Source organism: Nesoenas mayeri (genome assembly GCF_963082525.1).
Source record: "Nesoenas mayeri genome assembly, chromosome: 15".
NCBI classification, from domain to species: domain Eukaryota; kingdom Metazoa; phylum Chordata; class Aves; order Columbiformes; family Columbidae; genus Nesoenas; species Nesoenas mayeri.
Genome location: NC_137559.1, coordinates 6,516,352 through 6,540,323, shown reverse-complemented (window position 1 = coordinate 6,540,323; position 23,972 = coordinate 6,516,352). Strand labels below are relative to the sequence as shown.

General features: G+C 43.1%; 1 protein-coding gene across 5 annotated transcripts in view; it reads left to right on the top strand.

The window, feature by feature from the left end:
• Positions 1–43: 43 nt before the first annotated feature.
• Positions 44–23,972, top strand: part of ARHGAP17 (Rho GTPase activating protein 17) — a 39,361-nt gene continuing 15,432 nt past the window's right edge. For all 5 annotated transcript variants that reach the window (XM_080354240.1, XM_080354243.1, XM_080354239.1 and 2 more), the window contains exons 1-9: positions 44–170; positions 16,342–16,381; positions 19,682–19,786; positions 20,527–20,603; positions 21,694–21,805; positions 22,006–22,082; positions 22,775–22,886; positions 23,637–23,705; positions 23,857–23,938. In XM_080354240.1, the coding sequence (XP_080210366.1) occupies positions 118–170; positions 16,342–16,381; positions 19,682–19,786; positions 20,527–20,603; positions 21,694–21,805; positions 22,006–22,082; positions 22,775–22,886; positions 23,637–23,705; positions 23,857–23,938 (727 nt within the window). In that variant the 5' untranslated portion in view covers positions 44–117. The remainder of the gene's footprint in view (positions 171–16,341; positions 16,382–19,681; positions 19,787–20,526; positions 20,604–21,693; positions 21,806–22,005; positions 22,083–22,774; positions 22,887–23,636; positions 23,706–23,856; positions 23,939–23,972) is intronic.

Sequence of the window (23,972 nt, the reverse complement as noted above, 5' to 3'; positions counted from 1 at the left end):
GTTCCGGTGTGGGCGGGGCCGGCGGCAGCAGGGAGGAGGTGGAGGCCGGGGCCGCGCTCTGGTGGCGGCGGCGGAGCAGCGGGTGCCCGGCGGGAGGCCGGGGGAACGGCCGCCGCCATGAAGAAGCAGTTCAACCGCATGAAGCAGTTGGCCAACCAGACCGTCGGCAGGTGAGCGAGGGGGCCAGGGAGCTGGCGTGGGCGGCGGCTCCGTTTCTCCGTGCGAAGCGGCTGCCGGGGAGCGGGTGGGGGTTCAGCCGCAGTCCCGGCGGGGCAGGGGGCCCGGCCCGGTGGGGCTTCCCGCGCCGCTCCCGAGCGAAGCCTTTTGGGGAAGAAAAGCTTGTGTCAGTTCGGGAAGCGCCTGGCGGGACGGGGCCCTTTACTGCTGGCAAATTGAAAAAAGAAAAAAGGGCAATAAGGAGTTTCTGGTCATGGGTTTTGCCGCCGGGAGCCGGCCCGGGGCGGCCGGGCGGGTGTGTCGGTCCGTCGGTCTCCGGAGGTACCGGGGTCTCCGGTCTGTCCGTCCGTGTGCTCAGTTCCAACTCCCGCAGCCCATGAACCGGAGCCCGTGTGGGTGCCCGGGGGGTCCGCAGGGGCTCCCCATGGCCCTCAGTGCTATTTGCATCGGGCGCTTCCTGCCTGGGGTTTTGTGACTTTCAGTTCCTTAGTTACTACGTTAATACTGAATTATTTAGTCCTTTTCTCACTCTTCTTCACGTTTAAGACTTCAGAGAGTGCATCCTCTGTGACTTAACTTTAACAAAAATAACAGCAGCCTCACAGGTGTCACTGCCAGCGGCTTCCAGGGCTCTGATGTCTGGAAAGTCTTTAGCCTGATCCTGTGGAAACAAATCCATGCACAGGCACAGAAGCGTCTGTCCGCCTGTCTGTCCACCCACCGCCCTTTGGGTAGCTGGAAACACAAATGTAACTTTGCTGCGTTTCTAGGACAGTTCTGCGTTTTTTCCCCCAGAAACTGCTCTCTGCTTTTGGTGAAGACTTAGTCTGAAACTAAGAAATTACTTTCAGTACTTTTACTGAAAGTATAAACTTTCATGTTATCTGAGTTTATACTTTCGTGGCCTCCACTCCAATAAGTCATTTAATACAATGTTTATTTTCTTTGGAGCCTACACACATATAAAACAGGTCAAGTGTGTCAGCTAAGAATGGTTACATAGCAGATTTTTTTAATAGTGTATTTGTTTTGCTATAAAAGAGAGCATAACTTCCAAACCAATCTGGTGTCGTGTTCTCATTTCATAAAAATTAATGGATTTTTTTAATATGCATATGCTTGAAGTGATTATTGCTGTTCCGTTTTGCACGTGTTAGGCCTGCAGCTCCAAATCCCAAGTGGAATTTCAAGTAATCTGCACTGTACTGAGTGGGATAAACATCTCAGGGTGCTTTCTACATCAAGAGGAAACTGAAAATGAAATATGGAGCTGTGTTTATGGTTGTGTGCGGGTTGGGAGGCTCTCAGTGACCTTTGACTGCCTGCAGCTGAAGCTCTTGGTGCTCACAGGCGGCTCTCAGGGTGTGGTTGTCTGCGCTCCATTATTATTCAGGTTTCTTTGCCAGGTAATCTGCTGGTGCCTTGGCATCTGCGTCCCCAGTATTGAGACTTTTTTAGTTTCATTAAAATACAGACAAGTACCTGCAATTGTTTTCCATTAAAAACTACTTAAAATTACACTAGCTCATTTTTTATAAGCTTAATATTAATTAAACTCTGTTTCTCTCCTGTTTTAGTCAGTGTTAAATACAAGCATGTCCTTAGTGGTTCTGTCTTTGCTTGTAGTGTAATTTTTAATAATAAAGTGTCTTAAGTTAGTCGTATGGATTCTTTTATTTCAATTGAATAGAGGAGAGGAATCTCTGAAGAGTGAAGGTAATCGTAGAGTTTTGACCAGTGCTTGTTGCCTTTTTCACATAGAAATGATATTCTCATGTTTGTAAGTCCTTTGAATGAAGCAAATTGACGGTTCTAGGGGTTGGTTTATGTAGTCTTGGTACAACAATGTGGCACTTACTTTTTTGTTGCTGATCTTGATATTTGTGTCTTTCCAAGAAAGAAAATATTTATAGAAAAATATTTATTTAATGGTAATCACTTTCATCACTGTAAATCTATGTTAATTCTACTGAAACTCAGGAAACTTGGTTTATGGCTGCGGTTTGGGCATGGGAGGCGAAGAAACGAAGCTGGGAGGTTTGTGTTGGCTTTCGCAGTGTGTGATCACTGGGATGTGTGTGACGTGGGGTCAGAGCAGTAACTCCTCAGCAGGAAAAATCAGCTGGTCAAGAGCTTCATTAAAGCAGAGGAATGGCACTTCTGGACAGCCTGTATGTCTGCATGGACAATGTTACATAGAATTATGAAACTAATGTAGGAAACTAATTAAAGAGGGGATTAGCTGAGTGAAACAAGATTCCACGGTAATTAATAGATGGGTTAAATATTTTGCAGTAGTTATCTTGTGGATGTTGTTGGATGCCTGAAGACAGGTATTCAATCTGCCACTGAGTACTTGATGTGTTTGGCAGATTGGTGGTAGGTGCTGCAGGTGTGCAGGCGTTTCTGCTGAGGGGGAGAACTTGAGCTCCGGTTAACTTGTAAAGTAAAATATCAATTATTTGTCTATGTAAGTCTGGAGGAAAGGGGGGAATGAAACAATATATTTTGCCTTTATTGGAAAGCGGCAGCGTGAGCCTGGGTTGCTGTGGTTTGGTGTCAGCTGGTGTTGGCTGCTGCAGAGACTGTCCCAGCCTGGGCCGCCCCTAACGGGGAGGTGGCACCGAGACTCTCCAGGGGTGGCCTCAATTGAGTCCCGAGCTCTGTATCTCGGTGTGACCATGAGAATCTTGCATCTACTCAGTGACGATCGTTACATACACGAGCTGAATTAACACATCAGAATAAACTGGCATCTTGACCATGATGGATATGCAGCTAATCACGCACAATAACCAGCTCAAGTCTGATTTTATTTTTGAGTTACATCCAAATTTCAGCATAAACAACTGGAAACAGCTTGAAACTTTTAGTTAAGTTTGAAAAATTAAGTGGGGGAGGGTGGAGAAGAAAAGAGCAACCTTCATTTTGAACTTGATGATTTTTAGATGGCCTGTGATTGCTGAGAAGCTGTACGCTGACATTGCCCTTAATGGAATTTATGCATTAATTCCTTTAAATCCTCATCTGTTTTGAGGACCAAGGCTTGTGCCCACAGTTCATTTTTCCGGACACACATTTCATGTGTGCTTTATTTGGGCAGAGTGAAATGAAAGGCTTTAGTAGGTACTGGTTCAGCGATGTGCAGGGCCAGGGGCTGGTACCTCCTTGGGCTGCTCATTGCAGCAGAACGGAAATTGTTACATTGTGCATGGTGTCAACAAGGTAATTCTTCAGATATCTATGAGTGCTTGTTTTATAGTTTTCATACCCTCTTATAAATTAGGGAGGGAGACAGGTTTTGATTAGAAGCTCAGGAAGTGTTCTGCTGTAGCAGTCATCTCTAATGAAAATAGATGTTCAGAGGTATTGTCATTAAAGGCTTTCAAACGATGCTCTAATAATCATTTGAACTACATAGCTAAGTAATTATATGAGGAATGAATCCACAGAGGTGTATCATGCTGTTTACTTACAGAAAAGCAGGTTGGTAATTAATGACACTTACTATGCTGTCTAACGATTTTACGTGAGTGGGGCTTTCCTGCCTCTGAGGACACCACTAGTAATGTTGTTCCCATGAGTTTCTTTCCTCAGCTTTTAGGTGCAATGGGCAGAGTAGCATACAGATTGAAATGATTCCAGCCAGCTGGTCTGCAAGGTTTATGTCCAACGCAGTCGGCTCAGATCCCGGATACACTTTTTGTGTTCCCAGGAGAGATTCTCTACCTGTTGCAGGCTGTGCGGTCATTTAAACCAGGACAAGCCGATCTGACTAACTATAAATCTGGAAGAGATCACAAACACCTTAGAAAGATGGGCTTTTTTTCAAGAAGCAAACTTACTATAGCTTATTTGTTTTCTCCTGTTTAAATACAACTTCTGGTACACAAATAGGTTTTTCCAGGCCTTGTACCCAGGACATTACTGTGACTCAACAGAGTATTCGAATGTATCTTTTAATAGCTCGTGCCCTGCATAAAATCTACTATGCTAAACTATATTTAGTATTTCTTCAAGCTGCTTGGCAACCTGTAAGTTGGAATAACGTAATTTTTACATTAAAATAAGTTATGTTTAAGGGACTATAACTGAATGATTGTGTGTGGTAAGGAGCTGCCTACATCTGATTTGGATGGAGCAGGATTGCTGGAAAACAATAACTTTCAGTAATACTTAAGGGTAACAGCGGATGGTCCAAGTTATTAATATTTTCGTCCTGCTGAAGTGTTATCCATTGATTCTAGTCGTCTTCAGAATTGTTCTGTGAATGATTACTTAAGAAAGCTCTTTTAATTCTTCACCTTTTGTTGATAGTACTTTGCAAACCGGTGCTTTGGAGCATCCAGGGTGGTGAAACAAGAGCGCAAAGCACTTCAATCAATACAAAATTAACTCTGTAAAGCAATTTAATGTCAAAGAAATACTTCTTCAGTGTTTGTGAGTTTTTTTCCCCACACAAGAACTAGAAAAAGAATGACCCCGGTATTTGAAAATTTCTGGCCCACCCAAACAAGCTTTTAAAAAAGTTAAATACAATAAGCGTTGTTTACTTGGTGCTTGTTGTCATTGGTAAATACTTGAAAAAGTGGTAAACAACTACGAAATACGTTCATATTTATGGGTGGGGGAGAATCTGCTTTGTGGTTGGTCTTTTACATTGACATTTGTCTATGAGTATTCAAGAAAAGAAAAAGAAAAATGTGCTTTCAGTGTTTATAATAGTTATCTTAAACATTTCCTGTTTATCTCCAAATGAAGTTTGAGGTCTCTTCAATTAGAAAATTGACTTAGATCTTTCTGGATGGCAGATTAATTCAGTGACAGGTTTAAAGAGTCTGAATGGATTGAATTAAGGAGTTCTGTTTTGTTAGACGTGTGCAGACTTCAGGACTTCGTGTAACGAACTTTGAGGACTGATTGAAATAAAATGCATGTGAATGCTGAAGCACTCTTACACAGATTGTAAAGGGAATGCATTTTCTAACTGTGTGCCCGGGGGTGGTTTGGTTGTGGAATGGGCAGGGCGGGGGGCGGGAAGCTTTACAGTGACAGAAATGCTGAAATTGGCACATTGAGCTCCATGAACCGTTCGTTCCCTCTTCACCACTCCGGGGCTGCTGAACGGGCTTTGCAGAAGCACCAAACTTTGCAAAATGGTGTTTCCATCCCAGCTGTAAGCACGGAAAGAACCAAGTCACCCCTCTAACATTGCTGGGCAGCCTCCGCACTGTCAACAAAGTTTCTTGGTATCTGCATATTTATCTGTTTCCTGCACCCTTTGGGGAAAACTGACACAATGCAATGCCTTGTGCAGCTCAGGAATCAGATTTTTCTAACAGTACAAACTTCCAGTTATAGGAAAACATGCGGCTATTATGTTTTCAGTTTGGGACTGCGTTTTGTGGTAAGACTTGGCACTCGTCAGCGCATTTGGAACTGCCATTAACACAGCAACGAATGGAAGAGTTCATGGATATGAATTGTGTCCGAGCTGTGGTCTGGATTGAATTTTATGAGCGTATCTGTTAATCCCATTGATTAATGTACCCTTCAGAGCAGATTGCTGAAGCCAGTGGTTAAATTACCTGAATTTACCCGGGTTGAGATGACGAGTGACTTTTCCTTGGTTGTTCCTCCTGGGTGGCCAGCGGGTGATGTGTGTGAGGACAGTGCTGGCTGGGTGTGCTGGAGCCCTGGGACATGAGAGGTGTCTGGGACCAGGGGTTTGATGTCTGACATAACAGCAGTGAAGGTAAAAATGCGCTTGAATGTGCTGTAGTGGCAGCTGCTCAGCTGAACAGTGGGATCTGCACTGCAGCTGGTGTCCAGATCTGCTGCAATATATTCACAAAATCTTGGTGTTACGCTCTGTGTGGATGAAGCTATGATTGTTTGATTCCAACTTGATCTGATGGTGGTTCTTTACAGCAAATAATTTCAATATCAGGTTATGCCCAGAGTCAAAATCCTGAAATAGTAATGATTTAATCTGCTAAAATAGCTGGAAGTGATCTAACAAGCTGTTTTAACTTGATGCTGTAATGTGACACACTTGGAATTTATGAAAGCAAATGTATTTCATAGATACTTGAGTGGTATTTTTAGGTTGTGATAATGGATCTGTGACCAGAACTGCTCTTTAGAGGTCATTGTATTAGCAAATGATTAAATGGCAAATACATACGATCTTTTTAGGATGTGGTGTCTTAGTGTGTTATAAATGTTTTCTAATATTATGCACAGTTTCCAGAAAGAAAGGTTTCATAACATGAAGGATATAACTCTGTTCTTTTGGTGTTGAGAGAACCTCCAGCCCACGTAAAGCAGTGATTCACTGTCCAGTTTGCCGGGCACAGCTCTGCCCTGAACCTGTGAAGGTTCAATAATGCCAGTTAAAGCGGGCAGGTACGGCTGATCTGTGAGCACAAGGAGCCTCACAGCAGCTGGTGCTGACAAACCAAGCGATTTTAACAGGTTACTGTGCTCGATTTACCTCATTTTTCAGGGCTGTTTGCTTAAAGCAACACTTGATGTCTAGACAAGAAAAAAATAGGGAACTTCTGAGTATCCTTTGTATTTGCACCATCACCTTGTTGACTGAATTAGAGCATTTTGGTTAAAACTTATTTATTGAGAACCAAACAACCTTAAAAGCTTTGAGTGCGCAATGGCTGTTCCGTGGCTGCTAAAGGCATTAGCAGAGGAGTCGTGTGTCTCCTGCCGCACAGGAAAGGAGCTCCCGGAACATGGAGCATCCGGGGGGGTCACCAGTGCTGCTCCTCCCTGACCTGGAGCCTCCATTCCTTGGCACAGATTGTTCCTTGTGTAGTTAATTGCATTGCAAAATGACAGGAGCATCCTGGAGTGACTGCAGCGGAGGGAATCGGAGAGCCAGGGGAGCTGTGAAAATGAGTATGCAAAATATCCAAATCGGCGCTAGTTGAGAAGGATCGACAAAGGAGTTCTTCCTTCTATCTTACAAGTTGTTCTGTGCCAGAAATTGCTGAACTGAGATTTTTGTATAAATGTACTTGTTGGCTCTATTGAGTATTTCTCAAGATCCCAGTGACATTCCAGCGTGAAAATTAATAAAAGGAAAAGTGGTAACTTGTACAGGTGAGCGCTGCACAGAAAAGGGTGGTCATTGCTCAGAAGGGTTAATGCATTTGCACACGTGACCTTGGCAACAGAGTTAAGGCTCCAAAAAACTACTTTAGCCAGTGGCAGAAAAATTAAGTTATAAAGTTGGCCCTTTTTTAGAAGACAAATTGCCTTGCATACAGATTTGAAACCTAAGGCTGTGATATGGCTTTGAAAAGTACAGCAGTTTATTCAAATGCCAACTTGTTTTTAAATCTAGAATTAATTATGAAGCAATTGGTGGAAGGAAATGTTAACCCACCTGATTAAAAGTTCTATTTTCTGTAGAAAATGAGGGGAAGATAGAAAGGTAACATTTTCATAGGGAAAAATGAATGTGTGAACTGAACTGTTGCAGCTTTCCATATAGTCTGGTTTGTCCTGCTGGAAGCTGATTTAATACGCAGATTAAGTGTTCTGAGCTGCTGGTTTTTGTAGGAGCGGAACAGGAGGATAAAGTAATCCTGCTGTTGTAACCGGGTCCAAGTGTGTGTTGAAGTGCAGTACAGGTTAATAAACCCGTGTTAGGCTGTTTGTCCAACAAATTTGTATTTGTATTTGTATTTCCTCCTCAGGAACCTGGGGATGGAGTAAACTGTGACTTTCAGTTTGGTGCTGAAACAGCCAGAAACTTCGTGCGGGACACGCGAGCGGTGCCAGAACTGCCCGTGACACACATTAATCCCAGCTTTTCTGCCCAGCAACACCAACAGCGAGTGTGCGGCCGATGCCGCAGCACCCAGTTAGTCCTCGCAGTTGTGGGGTCATCATCACACTGGGCTCCCAAACTCTCTCCTGTTGGTTAAACATCATCGAGTGTTGAGCCATTAATTGCTAATCATGGCTGCTGATCAGAAAATCAGTGCAAAGGCTTCACTGTGAAACAGCGGGCATAAGAAATAATCCCTATTTTGCCATAAGCCTATTAGTCAATTTTATATAACCTCAGGTCCCTGAATTCCGTTATACTTTTTTACTGCTACTTCAAAGCTTCCAACTACTCTTTTCTTTCTTAGTTTCTATTCCTACTTCATTGTTCTGCCTTTTCTGTGTTTCCTTGTTTTGCTTTTTGTGTTGATTCAGTTTGGTTCCTTTTCAAAGGTTTTCTCTTGCCAGTTTTGTGAATCCTTGAACTTAAAATAGACCTGTCTGGGCTGCATAGTAAATTAAGAACAGCATTACCTTTGAAATGTTCATTTTTGGTTTGGAGTTTTTTGACACTTATGCAAGTTAATAAGCTGAAATGTCCTGCCAAAGTGTAAATAAGCAAACAAATACTCAAAAAAATGCCCAGGCTTTTTCTTTTGTAGCAATTCAATGTGTTTTGCTCATTCCTCTATTACCTATTTTTCCGATTCAGACACGTCTGCACTGTGAAGGATTTGCCTTTGCAAAAGGTAACGCTGCTGCTTCGTCTATCCCAATGACTGACAATGGGCTTCTGGGAAAAGAAATTACAAAATTTGGAAATGGCTGGAGTTAGTGGGCAGCCCCACCTGCTCAGTGGCTGGAACAAAAAGCAGCGTTTTGTGTGGAAGTGTAGGATTCGTTTGAGGTTTTGGGAGCGGGGGATTGTCTTATTTTTTTTTCCTTTTTTCTCTCCTGCAAAGTGAAGGAGTTCTCATGTCAGCAGGTGGTTTGGCAAGCAGGCTGGTCCTTACCTTAACCGAGACGCTGCCAAACCCCCAGGCAGGACCTTGCTGAGCCACTCTCTGCTCCAGGAGCATCCCCTGCTGCCTCGGTCTGTGCTCAGGGGTCCGACCGCACTGCTCTGCCCGGCTTCACTCCCACCCCTTCTCTGGCCTTGCACTTGTGATCTTGGTACTGAACTTCATCTGATGGAAAAATGGGTTTTCTTCCAGCCGGGTCAGTCCTTTGAGATGTGGCTGGTGGAGATGGTGTGCCAGGCAAGATGCAAGCAGCCGAGGATGGTGGGAGGGAGGACAGCATGGCTCTTCTCAGCAGCTTTGCCAGCTGATGTCACCCCCGCGTTAATGAAATGTTGGCCCTAGGGTGCAGTTTCATGATCAACTTAAGCTCATCTAAAGTAGCTGCTGTTGCTAAAAGGGAGATTTCCCCTCTCCCAGCACAGCCTGTGCTGGTGCCAGCTCCCCTGTCTGGGGAGGGCACCTGGACAACTGGAAATCAGTGATTTATTTTATTTGGTGCAATTCCAGTGTGAGCTGCTGTGATTGCTGCAGATGCAGGGGAGGGCTGTGGGGGCCAGGGATGTGTGCCCCACGTTTGGGGCAGGGGATCAGCTTCAGGCCAGGCTCCTCAAAGGACAGAGGCTGCAGGGGGGGAATCCAGCATTTCCTCCTTGCCCTGGGTTGGATTTGGTGGAGGCTCCAGCTGGCACTGGTTCCAGAGGGGAGGGGAGCAGCTCTGGGGCTGCAGCTGGGCCAGGGTCAGGTTCAGCTGGAGCTGCTGCTCTGGTGTGACTCCGGCTGCGAGCGCTGCTGGAGCACGGAGGTGCTGGGGAATTCCCTTCTTGGCAGCAGCAACATTTATGTTGGCATACAGGGGCTGTAAAATTGCACCTTAGATTAAGGAATAACAAATTCAATAATTATTTAGGTTGCTTTGTGCTCTACTGCCTCTTATATCAAAGTTGTACCCAGCTAACTTGAGATAAAATCATTCTACATAAGAAAAGGTGGTTGTTTGCTTGGAGGAAGGAAGGGCCTTGTGTGAAAATAAACTTTTGAGTGTAAATAAATACTGGGCAGTTAAATATTAAAACCAATTCCTTACCGAGATATCACGTAAGGGTGTTTCTATACTTTTTTTTTAATAAATTGTATTAATAACTGACACATTTGGGAAGTTCAAGTTCCGTAATAATGTTAAATAAAATGCACTTTAGCATGAGAAATGTATATCGTAATACTTAAAGGTGAAAAGGCCTAGATAGAAAATACATTGTGATTTGATCAATTTAGGAAGTTTCTTGTGTAGCTTTAACTTTCTCAGGTTCCTTGGGGGGTTTTGTCGCTAATTTGTGACAGCTTGACCTGGGAGTTCTTACTTTGAAAAAACCACATGAGCACTGTCAGATTTCATCCTGACTAGGGCATTTAAAATTTTAATCCCCTATTGCAGCACTTTGTGAAAGTATTTCTACCTTCAGAGGAAAATGCAAATCAAATGCACTTTTAAAAATCCACTTTTTGTTATGTTGACCTGACATACACTGTGTGTGGAGATCTGGGTTTTATTTGAAAGTCAGAAAGAATACAGGGAGAACTTTACAAGCTAAAACTTAGTTCTCAGTACAAAATAGTACAATAGCAGTGAGTGTTCAAGTAGCTCGGGCGGCAGTCGACTGGAAGCACTTTAATTGTCAATTTTTATTTGTAGCCAGAAGTTTAAAAGCTATTGGACTTGTCACAGGCTGCTTACTGGAATGTCACTTCTTCTCTCCAGTAAAGCTGCTTTAAATCTGCTTCTCCATTTCAACTGCTATTATAGTTTTGTCATCTTAAGTTTAACTTAGTGCATGTGGCTCATAATTATCTACCTGGATTTGTTACACAGACTGAACTGTTTGAGCAGTATTTTTTTCAAACCACTATATTTGGTTTAATTCTCTGTATCTAATATTAAACCCATGCCTGTTTTCCAGGGAGGGGCTGGAGTTGTGGAGGGCAGTGCAGGGCCTTGCTGATATGACTGTACCTCCCAGAATGGCCCCAAAATAGGATTTGGCTCAAGCCACGGTTGTTCTAAATAGCTAAATATACTGCCTGGCTTGGGAGAGGAGCCTTGGATCTATTTCACTTCCAAAGGAATCTCAGATCCCCCGGTGCAGACAGCCTGCTGTGGGGTTCCCGCAACTGCGAAGGCACAGGCTGCTCGCTTTTAAGATGATTCTGTCCAAAGGCTGGTCTGCCTTTAATTAGAGCAGACGGGCTTCATTCTTCACCATCAGAGATCAAAGTTGCAGCTTTTAGATTGAGGAACCAAGCAAAAGTTTGATGGGGGAACTCAATGGAGGAAGGAAGGCAAAGGAGCAGAAATCTTCATCTGTAATACTCACCGAAGCCTGAATTGTAGTTTTGTAGCTCCTGGGTTTCTGAAGATAAAGATCTCAGTTAAATATTTTGGTGCCTTGGAGGTGATGCACCATTTTATAAAGCACTTGTAAAGGTTCAGGAGCACAGAAGCTGCAGTAGCTGCATGGGGTGAAATCGAGGAGCTGAGCATTACTTGGATGTGGAAGGTGGTTCCCTGGGAAGAAGCTGGGGGTCCCTCCTCCCAACCACAGCCCTGCACTAAGTGCTCTGGAAATGCTGAAAGTGGTGACTATTGTCTGGCAGTCATTCTGAAGTGATTTTAAAATATGAAAAAATGACTCGGAGAATATTGATGCTTACCTTGAGTCACGCTGGTTTCGTTTGAAAACTTTCAGCCACAGGGAGGATCCCAATTGGTGACCGTGCTTTCAGTATGAATGCTGCTTTGTTTGGGGTTTTTCAGTGGGGAGTCAAAACAGGATGAATTTGGGGCTTGTGTGACATGATGACCCTGGTTTCTGTGGTGAGAAGGGTACTTGGCCTGACACGTTTCTGCTCTGGCTTGTCTTCAAAACGCTGTGCAGGTGAAAGCAAACTCCTACAGTATATCCACAAAGCTGCGTATTGCCACAGGCTGCCAAACAAGCAAAATAAATCCCTTGTAATAAAGTGGTTTTGAAAAGTGACCTTTAATATGTGCACTTACGAAGGCCACAATTGAAGGATTTTTGGTTTCCAGTTGCACAGAAGGATCCTTTAATGTGTTTGAGATCTCAGCCTCTGAAATGCACATAGAAATGCAGAATCTGGGTAGAAGATCGGGGGTGGGAAATGTGTATTTGAAATTCTGGTTGAGATACAGCCTGGGTGTGAGCAGGAGGGGCAGGGGAAACCTTGTCCTGTGCTTCTGAGCTGGAGAACAAAAGGTTTCCTGCATCACTTTAGTTTCTTGAAGTCAAAACGAAGTAAAAATGAAGGAGGATACTGCTGTAAACACAGATTTATTTCAGGTTACTGACTGCAGCAGTTCAGCGTGCGCCGAGTGGCACTCAGGAGTCATTTCTGCAAAACACATCCCATGTCTCTGGTCTTGTTCAGCTCTTTCAGGTCTTTCCCTGATTTAAATTTTCATTTAGTTTTAAAATTATTTGACGTGTTTGATGTTTATGTTCCATAGACTTGGATTATAAAATACAGAGTTCACCCAGCTAGAAAGGGAAGCCTGTTCCTGGAATTTAGCACAATGTCAAATGGGGAGAGTGAGCTGGTAGTCCTGAAACACCTTTAAATGATATCTTTCTATGAAGTCTCTGTTAGTATATGTTAAAAAGGCAAACCTTTTAGAAGGGAAATTGTCATCTAATTCTGGATTCCTTGTTTTGGAACAGAGCTGCTGATTCCTTCATTTTTCCTGGCAGCAAGTCCTGCCTATTGTATGTGGAAGCCGGCAGGATGTGCCGCCAGCCTGGCCAAGGTGCTCCAGCGTCACCCCAGCACAGCTCAGCTGGTGACTCCTGCTGGCAAACACTTTGTTTAAGGAAAAACAAGCAGCAGAGAAGGCTGCCTTTAATTCTCTCTCATGTTTTGGGTGGATGTCTCCTCGCTTCCACCGAAATCTTTCCAGAGTTGAGGCACGCGGACTGGTGGTTTCGTCATGAAGTGTCCTCCCGTGGCATCACCTCCCGGCCGCGCTGCGTGAGTCAAGGTTTCTGTTTCCACTTCGACGTTCGAACTGAGTCACTAGTTCTGTTGGGAATGTCCAAGCTTTTATGGCTCTTGGTGTCAGGTTTGCTCTTGTTCCTTCCTTATTCGCCTTTTAGGAGTGGAAATTTCTACTGGTTTTGTAGCTTTGACCTGGTTTGGAGATCAACCCCAGGGTCAGGACTGATGCTAGGCAGTGAACAGGACCCTGCTGTGAAGCTAGTGAGATCTCTACTGTTTATGTAAAGCTTTATTTTTTTTTTAATCTCTAGTGCTGGTTTAATAGAGCCTTTTCATTTTATACACGGAAATGTAAATTCTTTCCCCTTTCGAAGATAAACACTTTTATCTCAGGAATTCTCATCTGCTGCTTCCAGATGTACAGAGGAGACTTCTGGCTTGGAAGAATGAAGGAGCTGTAAACTGAAGAAGTGAGGGGAGCAGTTTGAGAGCCGAGGGGTGAGATGTGTTCTGCTCTCGCCGAGCCCTGCGCGCTGAGCTGGGCTGTGCACAAGGGCCTTTCCTGAAAAGGGAAGGAAAGAAAATAAATAACACCATAAAACAACTACAGAGAGGTGGCCAATTGGGGGCACATGCAATCCATTTGTAAAATGTCGCAGCAAGTTAAGGTATTGTAATTAATATGTCTATAATAAAAAAAATACAGTCTTTCAACTCTCAAACCTCTTGATTTTCATGTTGAGATTCTGGCTCATGGAGCCACTCTGGATGCTTGTGGTGGGCAAACTGTTTCAGTAACTCAATGGGAACAGTTTGAAAGTACCATTTTTAGGGAATTAGATAGTTTTATGCTTTTTGTTTGTTAAGGAGGTGAATATAACTGCAGCAAATGGTTGTTCAGCTTTGGTTTTGGATGCAGGCCTTTAAAATGCGCTGCTGAATTTTCATTGAAAAGCTTCGTGCCAGGCAATTCATGTAAAGGTGCTGGTTTAGCAGGTGTCCTGCCTGCTGGTGTAGGAAAATATCACCCTTGGTTCTCAGAACCTCTCCTTTCACAGGAGCCCAGCTCCGTTCCTGCTGCCAGCCCAGCAGCTATTTTCTTTTTCAAGAGCTGAACAGCAGATGCGGCGCTGCTGGCGGTGGGTGCGATGCCGAGCGGCGCTGCTGGCGGTGGGTGCGATGCTGAGCCCTGTCCCAGCCCCGGCTGCTGCTGCTCATCTCATCTCATCTCACACTGAAGGTGTAGGAGGTTCCAGGTGGGCAGGTCCCCGTGTCCCTGCCCTGTGCCAGTGGATCCTGCTGCCCCAACCCGTGGGGACAACTCCAGCACACACAGCTCAGTCACAAACAGCTATATTTGGAGCCTCCCAGCACTCGAGGGGGTTTGGAGGGCAGTGTGTGCTTCTCCCTTTAGTAATGGCTTGGAGGGACCTGATTTTGCAACTGAGAATAAACTGCTTGAACTGGATGGAGCTGAGCTGCTGGGAATGGAAGCAGCCGGAGCTGGATCCTGGTTGGGCCGAGCTGTGTTTGCACTGTCCCACGGGAGCTGCCGGGGGGCTCCAGATGCCAGCACCGCTGGGAACGCTCTGCGACTCAATCTTCCCATCCTGCAGCGGCTCTTGATTCCAGAAGGATTTCTTCATCGCTTCCAGACTAGATAAGATACAAATAAGACCTAAAAAGGGATAAGGAGAGAACTTCAAGTAGCAGTGAAAAAGAAATTCTGTTATTTTCTTTAAGTTTGCTAATTCTCCAATTAGTCAGCAGAAGGAATTAGTGTCCTGTGAAGCTGCAGTTAGATGGAAACTTTAAACTAGTAGTCGCTGTTATTCAGAGGAGACAGAGGTGCCTTTGATGGTTTGTTACTGTTCCCTGCTCAGCAGGGAGATGGGCTGTGCTGCTCTCACAAGGTTGCATTTTCTGTTTGGTGGCTGTGGTCACCACACGATATTATTTAGTGGCTTTTTCTTGGCTTCCTCATTAAAGGTGGAATGTGGGCCTGCAGGAAGGGTGAGGTCTTCCCTCCTGCATTTCCGAACCTGACAAGCATCAGCAGTGGCTTTTCCAAGTCGGCGCTGGCCTGGGGACGCTGTCCCGCTGCCACCCCTGACTCCCGAGGAGATCCGGATTTACAGGCTGGGACTTTAAATCCCGGATAAACCAGTTCAATGCATAAAGAGCACTTAAGCTGCACATATGGAAATTGTTTTGCACTTTACATAAGGATATATGTATATTTAGAGTTGAAACAAACTTCTGTTAGCACATCACTGAGCTATCTTTGTTTTTTACTCAAATTAATATAATTTCCTAGGAAAAAGGAGGGGAAGGAAAAATCAAACTTTTAATGAATCTAAAGTAATGTGATTTGCTGCATGGTGGGAAAAAATTCTGTGAAGTCTCAGTCAATCGCTAATCTTGTGATTATCAGCAGTTCAGTGGCTTTAATGATGTGTATGTATCTTGTTCTAAGTACTCTGAATGTTCTTAGAGGTTGTTTTGAATTCTGCCGCCCGAGGTGGCTGGTTTATCTCAGAAGCTGCTGCTCAGGAGGGTTGTGTGTTCTCTCTGCTCTGTCAGCTCTTTGCTCCTGGGCCGCCTGTTCTGTGTCCGCCGGTGTCAATGTGTCAGCGTCCAGGGTGAGGGAGCTGCTGCAGCGCTGGCCTCTGAGCTCACTTTCTCTCACACTGAGCCAATTTTAAGGCTAGAGAGATGAGACGCTCAGTGCAAGCTTCGCTTGCGTCATGGAGATGCAGAAACCAGTTGCAATTTTCTTAAGCAGATTTCCAGGCAGAAGAAAGAAACTGAGAGCCGGAATCACAGTCATTTTGGTTGGAAGAGACCTTCAGTATCACTGAGTCCAACCATAACCCAACCCTGGCACTACCCCTAGTTCTCTGTGTTACAGATGTACCAAGGATAGGGTAGAGCAGTGTTAGAGCAAATGAATCAACACCAAACATCTGTGTCAACATTAAACAATTCAAAGTTTACATGTAACTGGGACTGGGAAAAGGTGTAGAATTGTATCTATAAAGGTTTGAGTATGTTTGTAACAACTGTTAATATTTGGTCTGGAGTGTGTGTAAGCATTCAGCTACGTTTCTGTCAAGGACAGAACTTTACAGGGAATACTGTGAACTTCTGATGATGTTTTTAAGTCACCCGTGTTTGCTGTGCCGGGATCTGCGTTCGGCATCATGAGTATGGTGATGTTTGCAGCAATGGTCATAATGGGATTATAACTTGAAACTGGGCAAGTTTTGTGAAAGCCTTGCAGCGATCTTTGACCCAAACGTGCTAATTATTCTGACAAGGGTCTTTTTTTTTCCTCCCTTAGGGCTGAGAAAACGGAGGTACTCAGTGAAGACCTTTTGCAGGTATTGTAACACAGTTAACATGTGTATTTTTAAAATGTACTTTGTGAAGTTTGAGCATTCTGAGTTTTGTGGGATACCTCATATGAGTAAAAACCAATACTGCAGATGACAGGGGGGGAAAACAAGGAAGGCTTTGGCTGACTTCTCAACACATGGAAAAATCTATGATGCCATCTGAGCAGAAAAACTCAGGTACTTCTGTTTCTGAATGAAATTATATGGCTTGATAAAGTGAAGGAGGAAGCATTTTTGTTTTTAATTAGATGAACTAGCTTGTTAAGCTTATGAACCATTAGTGCTAATGACTTGCCAGTCTGGTCGAAGGCCATGAGCTGGGCAGAAATGATGATTAGGCACAGCTGGTTTCTGTCTCCATTTCTGTTCCTCTTGAACAGGTCAACTTGGACCTGAAGAGAAGTGGCAGAAAACAGGCCAACTGCTTGTAATAGATAGTGGCCTTTTTTTCTGAAACTCTGGAATTACCCTAAATAAGTGTACAAACATACGGTCTTTTTAAAAGTATGCCATCTAATGAAATATTGCTTGCATGGTGGAACATAGTTGCAAATGTTAGGTTAACATGGTTGACTGATTACACAGGACAAATTTGACTACAGACTTGTTGTACATAGTTTTCTTCCTCTGGGTTACTTTGTGAAAGACTTTTTTTTTTAAAAAAAAAAAAAAAGATAAAAATGGTAGGACCTGACTTGGCCAGAAGGCTCAGAGCAGCTGCTCCAGGAGATGATGGGGATGGGGGTTCAGATGGTTCCAGAGCATCCTCGCATTCAGGACCTGTCTGTGAAATGTGGAAGCCAAACAAATGGTGCAACTACTTTTATTTCAAATCTCTCTAGATGTTCAGATTAAAGTAGAAGATGAGAGAATATATCAGCCTTAAAACTTGAATTCAGCACAAATACATAAAACCATCCTGAGTAACGGTGAAATGTGTTTTAGGGGACTGCTGTGTTTGAACCACAAATACCTTAACAATTTGACAATACTGTTTTAATTTCTAAAGAGATGTGTCCAATTAAATGGCATAAAGGATTTTAAAGCACCTTGATTGCCTTTCTGGGGCCCATCTGTTTTCTTGGTAAGCTGCAGAACAGTAACAAGAAGTGAAAGCCAAAAGTTCTGCTGCTTGGTGCCAAAACAATTTTGCAAGCAAGGCTTTCCCAGGCCCGGAGCAGACGGACTACACCCAACTGGAAGAATTTACTCACTTATTTGTTTGCTCTTGGGGGTTTGTGGAGGGGAGTGAGGCTCTTATCTAGCTAAAGAGCTTAATAGCATGGTACTGTTCACTTTATAAACATGTTTCATAGTGTTCTTTTTTATATTTAGCTCAAACTTTGACATAAGCTTGCCATAGCGTTTTTTCTGTTTTCTGAAGTGTAATAGTATCTCTGTTAAATGTGTTCCTGTCTGAAGACAAGGAATACAATTCAGTACTGGAAAGGCTTCTCCAAGAGCCCCGCTTTCTGGTGTGCCTTAGTCCGGGATAATAAAGCAATTGTGGGCTGGTTTGTATGCTGCAGATGCCTCGTGGGTACAGACAGCATGGCCTGGGGTCACACTTCAGTTCAAAGGTAGCTCAATGGAGGTCAATGTCCTTGGTGGGTTTCCTGACATCTTTGAACTAAAAAGCAGATCAGAGAGGAGAGTGTATTATCCTGAAGTTTCAGAGGTGGAAAAAAACCTGTGCTCAGTATTGTGAGATGTCTTAGCTACACGACCTTGTGAAAATAAATGCTTCCGCAAAACCTGTGCTCAGTATTTCAAGAAGCCTTAACTATGTGACCAAGCAAAAATAAATGCTCTCACAAGAAGTGGATGGTTTAGAATGTGTTGGTGATATTTAATTCTGAAGATAACACAGGAGAAATAAATTAGCTTTGCTGCAACAGTAGACCAGAAACAGGACTTGCTCGTCCGTATAGCTTCACATGGACTTTTTTGAAGTGCGTTTCATTTTAAGTTTGACGTATGTAAATAAAAGGCAATGCCTGGTGCTCTCAGAGTAGCTGTTCTCGGGCATTCGATATAGATATCGCATTGTAGCAGTGCCAGATAAAGCTGTGGGAGGAAAAACCATGTTGTTCTTACCTGGATGTGTAACATTCTAAATGAGAATTTGTAGTGTTTTGTGTTCATTAGGACATTGCAGTCTGCCTTCTGGAACAACCATCAGTATATCTCCTGCTTCACATCCCTGTGTGCTGCCCTGAACGGGAGCTCACAAGAGGCACAATAACTTAGCACTAAAATTGCTGCTCTGACAGCTCATCTGTATTTAGGATTGATAGGAAAGCTGGGGAGAATTATTGCCCTCCTGAAAATGTAACTGGACTGATTTTAGAGCTGGATCAAAATCTGGACTCTCCTCAGATTATTTCTACAGATGAAATCCACTTTTTTTCCCCTTGCTTTTAAAATAGAAACGAATCCAAAGGGCCTCCTTTTATTCTTGGTGAGTCATCAAAATGCAGATAAACCACATTCTTTTTGTGCTGTGCATAGAGAGCTCAGTGCCATGAGCAATTCTGTCCCAGTGCTCATCGCTTTGTTTGCTTTTGGGGCTCTTTGGAGGAAAACAGTCCAAATTCTTTACTTAAAATCCCTTAGAAGAACAGTTTATTGATGTATATCTTTGTCATGTGCACGGTCTATGTATTAAGCCATGTTTTGAATATACTATGATAAACAGAACTCTTGTTTGTGCATTGGCACCTTTTTTTCATTCCAGATCTCTCTTGAATTTCTCCCTGAAAATATTATTTTGCTTACAGTGTGGGAACTTTGTATTTAACAGCCGGAGAAGAAAAGGCAGTAGAAAATTTGCAGCATGAAGGTTTGGCCCAGTGTAAACGAGCAATCAGATGTGTCTTTGCCTGTCTGCTTTACAGGGTCACAGTGAAAAAATGTGAGAGTTTTCCCAGAGTTTCCTCCATAAATTTGTGCCTTGGATATCTGCGTGTGCCATTCATCTCAGAGGGCAAAGTATCAGCCTGATTCTCAGTAGGGGCAGCGATTTTCTCCAGTCTCGTGAGCCTTGCGAGCTCCGTCAGTTCCTGTGACACTGAGCAAAATGCAGTTGCAATCTCTTTCCAAGCATTTTTGCTGTCGGGCACTTCTGCTGAGCATCTGAACTTCTTGTAAGCTGTACAACTTGGGAAATGTGCAACCCAGAACTAAGTGTGGTATGGGAGGAAGGTTTTCTGCTGAGGCCAGGCAAATAACTTCTGTTTTTTGTTTTGTTTTCTCTTCCTCCTCTCTCCCCCTCTTACCAACTAGATCGAGAGACGTCTTGACACTGTGAGATCTGTTTGCCACATTGCACAGAAGCGATTAATTGCGTGTTTTCAGGGCCAGCACAGTACAGATCCTGATAAGAGACATGTAAGTACAGTTGCCCTCTGGTTTGGTTCAGCAGCCGGTCTGAGTATAGTATGGTCTGGCCTTCTAAATGCCGATCAGCTACTGTGCCTCATGATCCAAGAAAACTTGTAAAATCATCTGCCGTGTTGCCGTTATTGGGTGAAATACCAGCTGTGGACCCTGGGGTACGGTTCTGCACCAGCTGAGTACCCGCAGCTTCAGAAGATATTCTGCAACTTTGATCCGGCTCCTCATGCTTAGAATTAACTTTGTGCACCGACATCTCCAATTAACTGTAAATGTTTTTCTGTTCATATTTGATTCCTGTCCCTCTTTAGCAAAGCTGTACATAGGTTTTTTTGAACCAGAAATAATCAACATTCATGTTTTCTCCGTTTATTGAATAATAGAGACCTCTTGCAAACGGGCACACAGAATGAACCTCTGCAGAGACGAATGACAAGCTGGTTGCTTACATTTCAACTTAAAGCTGTTTCCTCGTCTTTGACAGTAGTTGAGATACATTTTGGGCCAGTCGTTCTGGCTGAGAGAGAAAAAAGTGCTTTTGAATGTATCTGAGAACGGGAGTCTTGAGGCTTGAAACTTTTTGTGACTTGACATTTTCTTCAAGTCAAAGAATGAGCTGCATATGCATGTAATAAAAACCATATGGAAGAAGAGAAAAATCTGAGTGGGGATGGAGTGGGAAAGCTGGGAAGGATGAGTGGCACTAAGCTCAGCACTCTTCTTCTGTTCTGCAGAAAAAACTCCCTCTGACAGCTCTTGCTCAGACTATGCAGGAAGGGTCTGTCCAGCTGAGCGATGAGACGCTGCTGGGGTGAGTATTGGGCTTTACAAGTTGCAGCTGGTCATTTTATTGCCCGCAGGGCTCTAATTAGAGACTTTGGCTATATAAGGGCGGGTTTTCAATGTAATGAAACTAATATTTATAGATGCCTTTTCTAATCCAAAGGAGAAGTCGTCAGCAAGCATTTCTCTTGAGTGATTATGGGGGCAAGTTTTAGACTTGCTCTGAATTGCATTCCTGAGGATTCCGATTCTCTGCTGTCTTAAAAGCTTTTGAAAATGGCTTTTCCCTTGTGGATTACTGAAATGATTATCTCCACTTTAAGTTTAAAAATTTAGTGTAAATAGTGCCTTCTACAGTTTTGCATTAATGACTTAATGCCAATGTGCATTAATGGCTCCTAGTTTAAAATAATGCAGATTTCCTTATCCTGGCAAAGTGCATATTTGCAGCTTACAGGAAAATGAGTGACGCGAATGAATGTCAGTGTGCTGAATTCCTACAGCAGATGTTTTTTCTCATTGTGGATGGGAATTCTAATGGAGACAGTGTAGAATGACCTTGAAAACCTTAGTATGCATTTTTGTGAGCTGTTGCAGGAGATTTAAACATGGATAAAAATCTTAGAGAATAGGATTTTTCCTTAGAATAAGCTTAAACCAAAGGTCAAATCATGGGTTTGGAACCTGAGGCTGCTGCATATATGATTGCTTAGAATTATGGTGTTAAGACTTTTGCACATTAAAGGGGCTTAAGAGAAAATGAAATACTGCATTGAGCAATTTTGCTGCATCTGGCGAGATGGAAGGATGGGCTTTGAATTAAATACTAACTTCTCTGCCCTTAGGGCCACTGTAACCACCTGGATGACTTAAAGCCTCCAAAAGTGTCATAATGGCAAAGGAATTTTAGAAGACAAAGGTCTAATAACACTCCTTACCTGTCCCAAATTTGCCCATGTTGGCATAGAGCATCTTGGATTTGTGCCATTAATGCCTTTATAGATCACAAAGCTTTCCAAAAGGGTAGCAGGCAGCAAAAGGGCCATCACTGGTTTATTTTGAGTCCTTCTGCTTTAGTCAGTAGTAACTCACACTACAATTTCCTGTAATTCTTGAAGGAAAATGCTGGATACCTGTGGCGATGCAGAGAACAGACTGGCTATGGAGCTCTCTCAGCATGAAGTACAGATCGAAAGAGAAGTTTTAGACCCGCTGTGTCTGCTAACAGAGGTAAGTCACTTCAACCTGGTGGAAGAAATAAATCTGGATTGATATATAAACTGAGCAAAAAGCATTTATCTCATTTTTAATAATAAAACTGGTTTGAGGCGTAATGCATTAGTGCTGAAAGTGGATATTAAACCTACAAAATGTAGTTTATTCCAATACACAATTTAAAAATAACCGTAAGCCTTGAATTGCCATTTCAGACAGAGATCCCAAACATTCAGAAGCAGAGAAAACAGCTTGCGAAGCTGGTGTTGGACTGGGATTCTGCAAGAGGAAGGTAAGGAATCGTTTTAGTTACTAGGTCCTTTTCGTGTTAAATTCTTGTTGGCGTGTCATAGCAAGTGATCCGATGCTGGTACTTGCTTCTGAAATGCTACTGTATGCTTGTTAATGCTTTGATGAAAAAAGACAAACTTAAATGTAAGTTACTCAAAAAGGGACTCATGACTACTAGATCCAATTGGAATCTTGATTTTGGAGCTCTTAAGTGCCTATATATAATGGGGAAAATTCTGAAAACTCATCTTCTTTCCAGTTCACTTAAGTTGTCAACTTAAATAAGGAATAGAAGTCTATTTTTGTAACCATGCCAAGTGGTTTTACAGCATTATATTGAACTGTCTCATCAGTCAGGACCAAAGTTGTTAACCTACCCTTAAGTCCCTTTAAACAGTGTTAAATGGTGGTGATAATTTATGTAGCATTTTCTGGGCTTGGTAGTTCTACCGTATTAAACACCTGTGGTATAAATGGTGGAGAATGCAGGATTTCTTGTGGATTTGTATAGTTGCTCAGCTGTCTGTGAATTACACCAGAACAATGGGGTTTGAACACCTTCTGTATTTCTGGTGGAAAACTTCTGAAACTGTCGGCTTTGCTGTCAAAAGAAACCAATTTCAAGGGAGCCATAAATGTAAGTTCTTGTTTCGTATTAGTTTTCACCAAATGACTGAAGCTTTTCTTCCCCAGATATAACCAAGCCCACAAGACTTCAGGAACAAATTTTCAAGTGCATCCTTCAAAAATAGAATCTCTTAAGGAAGAGATGGATGAAGCTGGAAATAAAGTAGAACAATGCAAGGTATGACAAGATGAGTGTCTCTCATTTACTTACCTCTCATTAGTAACAGCAGCAGTTAGAATATGGCTGTTTCTGTGAGCCTCGCTTGTGGAACTGGCTGATCACTGCAGTTGCAAATGATGTGGCTGTTAAGAAACTGTATGTCTTAAAGGTATATTGGTGGCAGCTGATCTCTGTCTGAATTGCTTTAATGAGGAGTGTTTTTTAAGCTGGGTGTTTTTACATGATTTTCTGTTTCAGTCTGAGTCAGTTACATGTTCAGGGCACCCGTGGGCTTCAAGGCACCGCGTCCTGTGCAGTGTGAGCTACCTGGCTGAAACTCAGGCTGCTGACAGGAAAGAAGCGTTCTGACTATTCAGCTCTGTGCAGTTCACATTCAGTTTCACTTCTCAGTTGCCAAATGCTATGTTATGTCACAGTTGAACTGAGCATCAAAAAGCTTTAGTAACTCTTGTCTTTGTATGTGGAGCTTGGCTGTAAATATTAACACCACATTCCCATACAATCCGACTGTTGACTTAAGTTGGCAACTGCTTTCCTGTATACAGCAAAGTTAAGCATTTTGGATTAATTTTGCTTGGAAGAATCTGTGTAGCAGAGTAAGTGGATTATTGGCCTCCTGTGGTGCCTGAATCAATAGTTCAAACTTCCTTCAGGCAAAATAAACATATGTATTTGTGTCTTTGTATGTAAGTTGAAATGCCCCTGTAAATTTGATGGACTTTTTTGTGGTGTGTTTCTTTTTCACAGGATCAGCTGGCAGCAGACATGTATAACTTTGTGTCCAAAGAAGGGGAATATGCCAGATGTTTTGTTATGGTGAGTATTTTTTCAGCATGACTTTGCAGCACATATTTGCATAGACACGTCTCAAAGATTACATTTGTGTGCTAAACCTTCTAGTCTTGTGTTATGTGCTCATCAGAAGCTAATGCTCTTTTTGTTTTTAAAATGTGGCTTCTGTTCTCAGTTATTAGAAGCACAAGCAGATTACCATAGAAAAGCATTAGCAGTCATAGAAAAGGTCCTACCCGAAATTCAAGCCCATCAAGGTAAAGTAACCTGTGCTCTGGCTGATGCTTCTCC